The 10,775-nt window shown below is 54.8% G+C and overlaps 1 protein-coding gene across 3 annotated transcripts; it reads left to right on the forward strand.

The window, feature by feature from the left end:
* Positions 1–740: 740 nt before the first annotated feature.
* Positions 741–9,861, forward strand: TRMT1 (tRNA methyltransferase 1). Of its 3 annotated transcripts, none has more exons than XM_055543235.1 (17): positions 741–821; positions 1,138–1,332; positions 1,416–1,471; positions 1,942–2,084; positions 2,262–2,449; positions 4,173–4,288; positions 4,378–4,490; positions 6,398–6,546; positions 6,754–6,840; positions 6,928–6,997; positions 7,087–7,221; positions 7,304–7,389; positions 7,734–7,842; positions 7,927–8,003; positions 9,149–9,268; positions 9,359–9,488; positions 9,689–9,861. In XM_055543235.1, exons 2-17 carry the CDS (start codon positions 1,148–1,150, stop codon positions 9,836–9,838), a joined length of 1,914 nt encoding a protein of 637 aa, XP_055399210.1. In that variant the 5' UTR covers positions 741–821; positions 1,138–1,147; the 3' UTR covers positions 9,839–9,861. The 3 variants fall into 3 exon arrangements, with proteins under 3 accessions (XP_055399210.1, XP_055399204.1, XP_055399216.1); XM_055543229.1 differs by having other exon boundaries at positions 749–821; positions 1,048–1,332; XM_055543241.1 differs by lacking the exons at positions 741–821; positions 1,138–1,332; positions 1,416–1,471; positions 1,942–2,084; positions 2,262–2,449 and having other exon boundaries at positions 4,179–4,275.
* Positions 9,862–10,775: the final 914 nt, after the last annotated feature.

Consider the following 10,775-nt stretch of genomic DNA (forward strand, 5'->3'; position numbering starts at 1 on the left):
GGCACAGAGAGGTGAAGAAACGTGCTCAAGATCACACAGCAAGAAAGCGAAGACGGGTGCTAGATTCAAACTCAGGCCCAATAAACAACAGTAAAACTTAGTATGTGTATGATGCTTATGCGACACCAGATTCCATTCTAAGCATTTAACTCATTTAATTTTCATCACAACTCAAAAACGAACGTTTAAAAAAATTTGCCCATTTTGCCAACGAGGAAATACAAGCAGAGGGAGTTAAGAACAACTTACTGAGGGTTTGCTATGTGAGAGCCTACTTTGCACATTTTCAAGGCATTCTGCCCTTTAATCTTTGCTCTGTCTTGGAAGTTAGGAGTCTTTTTTAACAGGTAAAGATGGTGAAGCCCAGAGAGTTTAAGCAACTTGTCAAGAGCATGTGGTACTACGGGGATTCAAACGCGGTAAATCTGATTTCAGAGCCTGAGTGATTCCTGCAGGGTCCCCTGAAATGATGTGTTTTACAGAAGCCAGCACACAGGAGACGATCAGTAGGTATTGGGTTTCTCCGCTTACCGCCCCTCTTCTGAGCCTCACCTTCCTCATCCGTGAAATGGGGCTAGTGACGTGTCTCCCCTCGCCCCCCTGCCCCAAGGGAAGCCGCAGTGATTAAGTCCACCGCACAACACTTTCAGCGCTTTTCGCCATGCATTTTGATCCCAATCGTCCACTGTAGTCAACCATCACTGATTGACTGAATTCTATCACATGATCTGCCCGCCCACTGTGCCAACATGTCGGCGCCCAGGTCCTAATCCGGGAAGCGTGCACCGAGACCAGTTCTATTTTCGGTGTCTCGAGAGACGGTGAGAAGGGCCTGGGAGACGCGAGGAGGGATCCGGACCATGGGTGGACCCGCTCGAGAGCTTCCGGCTTCTCAAGCGTATTCTCCAAAGATGGGGGGGGGGGGGGTGTCAGTTTACCGAGGTCCCGGGTCTCTTTAGTCCCTACTTTACAGTTGTGTAGGCCACCCGGCCCAGGAACGCAGCTATCTGATGCTTTGGCTATTCCCTCCTCTACCCTCCCAACCAGGATTGGCGGGCAGAGGCGCGCGCGGATGTCCCGTGCGAGGACCGTTCTGTGGCTAAGCCCGACTCTCCGCTCCGTTCTCCGTCTCTATAGAGCCCGGTTTATGGAGGGGCAGCCCCAAGGGCCGCCAAATTCAGCAGCCATGGAGAATGGCACCGAGCCGGACGGAGAAGAGCGCCCACCTGGGTTCCAGGAGACGACGATCACCGAGGGGGCCGCCAGGATCGTCTTTCCCAACGCCAACGAAGTTTTCTACAACCCAGTGCAAGAGTTCAACCGGGACCTAACGTGAGCAGGGATCCGGGGTCAGCTTGGCAGAGGGCAATGGGTCTGAGATAGAGGGGTGTGAGCTGACTCTCCGTCTCCCGCAGATGCGCTGTGATCACGGAATTTGCTCGTATTCAGCTTGCGGCCAAAGGAATCCAGAGTGAGTGAAGGTCCAGGCTCCTGATGGGCAGGGGTATCACACAGAGCTCTCTCGGTGCCCCGCCCCTTCTGTCCCTGACCTTCCAGAAAGGCTCCAGCCTTATATAGCAGGTCCTGGGCTCAGCTCCTTAGCCTCTCTCCAGGGACGATTTTCTTCCCTGCATCTTCTATATACTGAAGAGTTCGTGCATGCTCAGTTGCTCAGTCGTGTCCAACTCTTTGCGACCCCATGGACTGTCCAGGCTCCTCTGTCCATGGGATTTCCCAGGCAAGAATACTGGAGTAGGTTGCCATTTCCTCCTCCAGGGGATCTTCCCCACCCAGGGATTGAACCTTTATCCCTTGCATCTCCTGCATTGCAGGTGGATTCTTTGCTGCTGAGCCACCTGGGAAGCACATACTGAAGAGTCGGGGGAGGTTTCTCAGAGGGCACTTTGATATCCCCTGACTTGTGCTTCTGGGTGGCTGCAGTCAAGGTGCCAGGTGAGAAGGATGTGCAAAAGGTGGTCGTGGACTTGTCAGAGCCAAAGGAGGACAAGGCTGAACTGAAAGAGGGTGCAAACCTGGCCCTGGAAGACCAGCCTCGAACAGCCGCTGTGGGGGAGATCTGTGAGGTGGGGCCTGACCATAGGAGGCAGCAACCCTGGAGTCTAGTGGGTGATGAAGGAAGGAAGAATCCTGGAGGGGGCGGGCTAAAGGAGGTGGGGAGCGGTGGGGGCTCCTTGAGGGGTGGGGGGATCCAGCAGAGGATGGCGGTGTGGATGTGAATGGGGCTCTGCTTACTCCAACAGGAAGGCCTTCGAGTGCTGGAAGGCCTGGCGGCCTCCGGCTTACGTTCCATTCGCTTTGCTCGAGAGGTGCCTGGTCTCCGATCCGTGGTTGCCAACGACGCCTCTGCCCGAGCTGTGGATCTTATGCGCCGTAATGTGCAGCTCAACGAAGTGGCCCACCTGGTACAGCCCAGCCAGGCAGATGCCCGGTAGGTGCTGGGCATAGAGTGCTGGCCACTGGAACAAAGTCACCTGGGGTCCCATCCTGGCTGTGTCATATTCTTGCTTCGTGATCTTGAGAGAGTGGCTGTAGCCTCTCTGAGCCTGTTTCCTTGTCTGTGAAACAAGGACAGTAGTTTTATAGGGGTTGGTGTATTGATTATACTTGTATAGTTTGTGCTCACAGGTGGATATAAATACCATTATGGACTCCACTTCAGACTTAACTTCCTGCACTTTTAAAAACTATTTATTTATTTTTATTTATTTGTTTGGCTGCCCTGGGTCATAGTTGTGGCACCCAGGATTCTCCATCTCCGTTGTGACATTCGCACTCTTAGTTGTGGCATGTAGAATCTAGTTCCTTGATCAATCGGGATGGAAACCAGGCCCCCTGCGTTTGTGAGCGTGGAGTCTTAGCTACTGGACCACCAGGGAAGTCCCAACTTCTTGCACTTTTATTCAGTCAAGTGAACCAGTGTATATCCAGTGCCCGTCACCATTCTTACTGTCAGGACTGCGTCGGTAAACAATACAGATAAAACCCCTGACCTTATGGAGTTGATAATGCAGGGATCAGCAAACTACAGCCTGCCAGGCCCACAGCCTGTTTTTGTGTGTGTGTGTTTTTCTTAATGGCCTGCTATCTAAGAATGTCTCTTCCATTTTTAAAGGTTTAGAAAAAGAAGAATATGTGATAGACCACATGTGGTCCTAAAATATTTACTACCTGACCCCTTACAGAAAATAAATGAATTAAAAATATTTGCTGGGGACTTCCTGGGCCGTCCAGTGGTTAAGACTCTTTGCTTCCACCGCAGGGGCTCAGGTTCCATCCTTGGTTGGGGAACTAAGATCCTACATGGTTTTCTGAGCATATTAGAATGTAATAGGAAGCACAGATGATGACAAATAAGTAAACTGTGTAGCGGTGAGAAATGCTGGAGGCAGCAGGGAAATCCAGGGTATAAAGGGTGGAGGAAGGGAGGGAGGGTTCCTGTTACAAATAACTTGGTCAGTAGGATTTGCATTTTCTCACCTGCAGAGAACAACAATAGTTTCAAATCTGTGGAAGATTCTTGAATTAATACATCTATAAACTGCCTGAAATGGTGTCAATTATATATATGCTACGGGCTTCCCAGGTGGCTCAGTGGTAAAGAACCTGCCTGCCAATGCAGGAGACTTGGGTGTGATCCCTGGGTTGGGAAGATCCCCTGGAGGAAGAAATGGCAACCCACTCCAGTACTCCAGTATTCTTGCCTGGAGAATCCCACGGACAGAGGAGTCTGGTGGGCTACAGTCCATAGGGTTACCAGGAGTCGGATACAACTAAGCATGCATACACATATATGTTCTACATCAGTATTGACTAGTTTTTTTTTTTTGTTTTTTTTTTTGGCCACACCATTCGGCAGGTGGGATCTTGGTTCCCTGACCAGGCATCAAACCCGTGGCCCCTGCAGTGAAAGCATGGAGTCCAAACCACTGGACCACCAGGGGAGTCTCAGTATTGGCTATTATTATTGCCATTGTTAGATGAGTAGCAGATCCAAGGAGGAAAAGTTAATACAGTTAGCAAGTGGCTGAGCCAGAATCTAAACCTGGGCAGCTGGCCCCCAAGTCCAGGCCCAAACCATCACATGGCGTGAGTGTGAGGCTGTGGAGGGGTCCCTGGGGCAGCAGGCTGAAGATCTGCCTCCTTGCTCCCAGGATGCTGATGTACCAGCACCAGAAGGCGTCGGAGAGGTTTGACGTCATCGACCTCGACCCTTACGGCAGCCCCGCCTCTTTCCTGGATGCAGCGGTGCAGGCTGTGAGTGAAGGAGGTGAGGCCCCCCTGCTGCGGGGGGGTCCGAACAAACGGAGTAGGGCTTGGGGCGTTACCGAGTCTTCACTGCTCCATCCCTCCCCACAGGGCTGCTGTGCGTCACCTGCACAGATATGGCGGTCCTGGCGGGGAACAGCGGGGAGACCTGCTACAGTAAATACGGGGCCATGGCCCTCAAGAGCCGGGCCTGCCACGAGATGGTGAGAGGCCTCCGGGCTCGCCTCCCTGCCCCCCAGACCTGCTCAGCTTCCTCCAGGCAGCCAGAGCCAGATCCATCCCCAGACGTTGACCACAAACGTGTTCTTTTTTTATATATATGAAGTTCATTTATTTTTATTTATTTATTGGCTGTGTTGGGATTTCATTGCTGCACAGGCTTTTCTCTAGTGGCAGCAAGCCGGCAGCTACTCCCTAGTTGCGGTGCACCGTCTTCTCTTGCTGCGGAGCATGGGCTCTCGAGCTCGTGGGCTCAGTAGTTGTAGCTGCCAGGCTCTAGAGCACAGGCTCGCTAGTTGTGGCGCACAGGTTTGTTTGCTCCAAGGCATGTGGGATCTTCCTGAATTGGGGATGGAATCCATGTCTCTTGCCTTGGCAGTTGGATCCTTTACCACTGAGCCACCTGGGAATCCCAACAAGCACGTTATTTTATTATCTTTTTAAAAAATTATTTTTATTTATGTATTTAGCTGTGCCAGGTCTTAGTTGCTTACTTGAGGCATGTGAACTCTTAGTTCCTGCATGTGGGATCTAGTTCCCCCACCAGGGATTGAAACCAGGCCCCCTTAACTGGAAACGTGGAGTCTTAGCCTTAGCCTTAGCCTTAGGACACTAGGGAAGTCCTGACATGCACGTTTTTTAACCAGCATAATTCCTGAGAGTATGCATGGCTGCAAATTGGTTGGGGGGGGGGCAGTTTTGCCTAGGATAAGAGTGGGTGATTACATTCTTCTTTTTCTCCTTTTTAAAAAAAAATTTTTTTTTTTAATTAATTTGGCTGCACTGGTCTTAGTTTCGGCATGTGGGATCTAGTTCCTTGACCAGGGATCGAACCTGGTCCCCCTGCATTGGGCGTGTGGAGTCTAAGCCACTGGACCACCAGGAAGCTTCCAGATTATTCTTTCTAGTATTCCCTATTCAACAACTGCAGTCTTGTGTTTGTTTTTTTTTTGGCCACGCCTTGTGGCTTGCAGGATCTTGTTTCCCAGACCAGGGATTGAAACTTGGGCCACAGCAGTGAGAGCCCTAAACGTTAGGCCACTGGGGAACTCCAGTGGTCTAGTGTTCTTTTTTAAAGGCAGTTTTTCCAGTTTTGTGTTTGGCTCTGAATTCAGGTCCTAGTTTTGCTGGTGGCTTTGGACAAGTGACTTGACCTTTTCCGGGCCTCCATTTTTGCATCTGTGAAATGGGTGTGATGTTGGCCCAGAGCCCATGGAGTTGCTGTGGAGATTCAAGAAGGCAAGGCTGGCTCTGTCAGGGGGCTGGAAAAGGAGGGCTCTTGTCCTTGGTCTTTAGGAGCCCTGCTGTCAGGTCAGGGAAGTGCTAGCTCCTTGCTGTGTCAGAGCCTCACTGCAGCCTTGGGCCACATCACCCAGCATGGGGCACACATGCAATGTTAACTGGGAGCCATTTGGTTAACTGGTCTGTGCTTTGTTTCCTTGGGCTTCCCTGGTGACTCAGTGGTAAAGAATCCACCTGCCATACAGGAGCCACAGGAGACTCGGGTTTGATCCCTGGGTCCGGAAGATCCCCTGGAGAAAGGCATGGCAACCCACTCCAGTATTCTTGCCTGGAGAGTCCCATGGACAGAGGAGCCTGGTGGGCTAGTCCATAGGTAACAAAGAGTCAAGAATGACTGAAGCAACTTAGCACGCACACAGGCTTTCTTTCCTTAATCGTTTAGTGTCCCCAGTAGGGCCAGAAAGAGACAGACTGGGGTGATTTTACAGATGGGGAAGCTGAGGCTCTCCCTTGCCAAGGGTCACTCAGCGCTGGCTCAGAACCCGACGAGCCGGCCCTGCCTCTGTACCTGTGAGCCCCTGGTGTGGCTCCGTGTAGGGAAGGTGGCGGCAGGGGCAGGGCTGATGGCTGGCACCCATCCCCACACCAGGCCCTGAGGACTGTCCTGCACAGCCTGGATCTCCGTGCCAACTGCTACCAGCGCTTTGTGGTGCCACTGCTCAGCATCAGCGCTGACTTCTACGTACGGGTTTTTGTTCGTGTCTTCACTGGTCAGGCCAAGGTCAAGGCCTCAGCCAGGTAGTCTGGGGCAAAGAAGGGTGATGGATGGAAAGAGGCAAGAGGGTCTTTCCCAGGGTTGGTTGGTGGGCAGGAGAGGGGGGACATGGTCCTGCCTTGGGGAAATGTTGGGGGGGGAGGGTCCCAAAGGGAGCCCAGTCAGGCTGAGGGAGGAGCTGGGATATGGTGACCATGCTAGGAAGTGGCGGCTGCCCTTGTCCCCCACAGCAAGCAGGCGCTGGTGTTCCAGTGCGTGGGCTGCGGGGCCTTCCACCTGCAGCGCCTTGGCAAAGCATCAGCAGCCTCCGGTGGCCGGTGAGCAAGGGTGAGCTGGGGAGGAAGGGGAAGGGGACAACCCAGCCAAGGTTGCCACCCCACCCAACCTTACCCCTCTTTGAGCAGGCTCAAGTTCTCTGCAGCCTGCGGCCCCCCCGTGGCCCCTGAGTGCGAGCACTGTGGGCAGCGACACCAGGTGGGGTGAGGCGGGTCGGGGGGGAGCATTTGAAGGCGGAGGGCCTGGCATTCTTGGTCCCTGCTTATCCGGTCCCTGTGTGTTCGCAGCTTGGTGGCCCCATGTGGGCAGAGCCCCTCCATGACCTGGAATTCGTGGGCCGTGTCCTCGAGGCTGTGAGCGCCAACCCTGGCCGCTTCCACACCGCAGAGCGGATCCGAGGAGTGCTGAGTGTCATCACGGAGGTGGGGACCGGGGGCTATGACCAGAATGGGGCAGCCATCCATCCTTGATGGGCCCCACACCTATCCCATGGTCCTGCTACAGGAGCTCCCGGACGTGCCTCTCTACTATACGCTGGACCAGCTGAGCAGCACCATCCACTGCAACACACCCAGCCTCCTGCAGCTGCGGTGAGGCCGGGCCTGGGCTGGAGCCTGTGCCGGAACCCCTGGGTGCCCTTGGGCGAGTTGGGCCCCTCTTGGGCCAGAGTCCCCTGGAAAGTAGAGATCAAACATAATGCAGGTCTAGGGCTTCTCATGCACGAGGGCTTAGACCAGTTCTTAGAAGCCATGAGCCCTGGCCAGGAGGGATGTTAGGATCTTGCTGTTAGGATGGCTGGCATCATGCAGACATTGCAGTCACTGGTAGATATACAGCCATGCGAGTCCATGAAACTAGGCTCACACCCCAACACGTGGGTCAGCACTGACTTCGGGGTCCTGCCGTCCCCCTCACCATCCCTCCTGGTCCCCAGGTCGGCCCTCCTCCACGCTGGCTTCCGGGTCTCCCTCTCCCATGCCTGTAAGAATGCTGTGAAGACAGACGCCCCTTCCTCGGCCCTCTGGGACATCATGCGGTGCTGGGTGAGGCCCGGCCTGACCAGGTGGGACCGGAGAGGCAGGGGGTGGTCAGTGCCAGTGCCCTGACCTCTGACCTTTGCCTTCCAGGAGAAGGAGTGTCCAGTGAAACGGGAGCGCCTGTCAGAGAGCAGCCCGGCCTTCCACATTCTCAGTGTGGAGCCCAGGTATGGGCATGGTTACGGCTGCCTACAGGCTCGGGGAGTAGACAACCCAGACACTTCCCCTCATAGACACATGCTCATTTTTCAAGTGAGATCTGGAGTCCATCCACTCTCTCCCACCCGCTTCTGTCCTCTCCCTCTTCTAGCCCCAGTTCTGCTCATCTGAACCAATGCAGTCCCCGACCCCCTGGTCCCCCAGCTCCTCCCCCTCATGAGCTGTTCCCCGGACAGCAGCCAGAGGGCACCTGTGAGCACAAGTCAGATCCCGGCCCTCCTCTCCTCAGAACCCTCTGTGGCTCCCACCTGACCCAGTGGAAACAGTTCTGTCTGCAGGCCCTGTACTATCTTCCCATCACTTCCCTGCTCTCATTTGGCCCTCCTACCTCCGCTCCTGCACCCTGGCCTCCTCACTCAAACTTGGCAGGCGCAGCCTCTGCATGGCAGTTCCTTCTGCCTAGAGTGCTGTCCTTAGGCTCCCCCATGGCTCTTCCCAAACTTTCTTCCTGTGTCCCTGTTGCCCTGTTCTCACCGCACTCCTTCCCAGACTCCCCATTGCTCTACCCTGCTCCCTTATGTCCTCACATGATATAATTTGCTAGTTTCTTCCTTTATTATTTTTGCCTGTGTGGGGTCTTCATTGCTGTGCACGGGCATTTTCTAGTTGGAGTGAGTGGGGGCTACTCCCTAGTTGCGCTGCTCGGGCTTCTTCTCGTGATGGCCTTTCCTGTTGCGGCTCTAGGCGCACAGGCTTCAGTAGTTGTAGCGTGTGGGCTCAGCAGTTGTAACATACAGGCTTAGTTGCTTCATGGCATGTGGGATCTTCCTGGACCAGGGATTGAACCCTGTCCCCTGCAAGGGCAGGCGAGTTCTTAACCCCTGGAGCACCAAGGAAGCCCAGCTGTCTGATTTCTGACTTGCCTCCTTGCTCGTCTGTCTTAGGCATTAGAATGTCAGCTTTACTGGCAGCAGATTTGAGGCCCACTGTAGGCACTCGATAAATGTTTATTAAATAAATGATAGAAGCCCTGCACCTGCAGACACAGTTTTCCCAAGGTGCATTGAGCTGCACCGAGGTGGGCAGGCAGCCTAGGTGATGTGTGCCCAGCCGCCTGGCAGATGCCTTTCAACCCCCACTCCCATTTCCCCAGGCTGCAGGCCAACTTCACCATCCGGGATGATGCCAACCCCAGCTCCCGCCAGCGAGGACTCAAGCGCTTCCAGGCCAACCCTGAGGCCAACTGGGGTCCCCGGCCCCGTGCCCGGCCAGGGTGAGTGAGAGTTGGGTGAATGAAGGTGGGGCTTAGCTGGGGGGAGTGGGCACAAAGGCCAATGGAGCCTCCCCTCGTCTCCCTACACAGAGGCAAGGCAGCAGGAGAAACTGTGGAAGAGAGACGTAGGATGCTCCAAAATAAGCGAAAGGAGCCGGTGGAGGACCCAGCTGAGCGGGCTGCCTGGCTCAAGACATTTCCCTGCAAGAGGTTCAAGGAGGTGAGGTGCCCCCCACCCCCCAACCGAAGCACCCATGGGTTCTCCTCCCAGCCACAGGACTGGGCCAATGGGCCAGCAGGGCTGGGGGAGGTGGGACCAGGCAAATGGGTGGGAGTGAGCTCCCTATCCAGGGAAGGAACCCAGTGGAGGCTGCTGTGCTCCAGAACGGGGTTCATTCACACCCATTGTCTTCCTACCAGGGCACCTGTCAACAGGGGGACCAGTGCTGCTACTCACATAGCCCCCCCCCACCTAAGGCCACTGCTGAAGCCACCCCCACTGACTGTCCAGAGGCCCCCAGTCAGAACCCCGCTGAGCCTGGGGCTGCTACTGGTCCAGGCATAGAGTGAGCTAATAAAGACCTTTTCACTTTCCCCTGACTGTCATTTGTCTGAATGGGGAGGCTGCCTGGGGTTTCTCTGTCCATCTACCTAAGGGGCTCTGTTCATCTCTTTAGCTCCTTGTCTGAGGGCTGTTTCTCTGCCCATCTGTTTTATTGATTTTATTTAGTTTAAATATTTTATTTATTTGGCTGCACTGGGTCTTAGTTGCGGCATGCAAGATCTAGTTCCTTGACCAGGGATCTCAAACTGGGGCGCCCTGCACTGGGAGCTCAGAGCCTTAGCCGCTGGACCACCAGGGAAGTCCCTCTGTCCATCTGTTTTAACCCCCTTGGTGAGCTCTGTGCATCTGGTATGTTGGTCCCTGCCTGATGAGGTATTGTCAAGTGTTTCTGACTGGAGTGTTCTGTCTGTATTAGGGAGGTAGGGAGTTGACGGTTGCCTGCAAGGCGCTTTTGTTTGTTTAGTCCCTTAAATCCGGTCCAACTCTTCTGCAACCCCTTGGACTATAGCCCACCAGGCTCCTCTGTCCATGGGATTCTCCAGGCAAGAATAGTGGAGTGGGTTGCCATTTCCTTCTCTAGGGGATCTTCCTGACCCAGGGATGGAACCTGCGTCTCCTGCACTGCAGGCGGCTGCTTTACCGTTGAGCCACCCATTTGCTGGTGCCTGCGATTCCCAAGGTGGCCACGGGGCGGCAGCCGTGCGCTCACGCCCGCGGGGGCCTTTACCTTCTTCCCCTTCTTCCCATCCTCCAAGCGTGGGCGCCCCCCCAGTACTCAGACCTGTCCTCTAGGCACTGCGCCCGCATATGGGCTCGCGCCCCAGTGTCTCCTCCTCCTCCTCGCCGCCTGGTTTCTCTGGCCCAGCTGCCCCTGAGGGCCCCAGTGGCGGAAACCGGACCGGAACCAGGCGCCTCCTGCATCCGCTCCAGACCAGGTGCTTC

The sequence above is a fragment of the Bubalus kerabau genome, chromosome 1, assembly GCF_029407905.1.
Source record: "Bubalus kerabau isolate K-KA32 ecotype Philippines breed swamp buffalo chromosome 1, PCC_UOA_SB_1v2, whole genome shotgun sequence".
Lineage (NCBI taxonomy): Eukaryota > Metazoa > Chordata > Mammalia > Artiodactyla > Bovidae > Bubalus > Bubalus kerabau.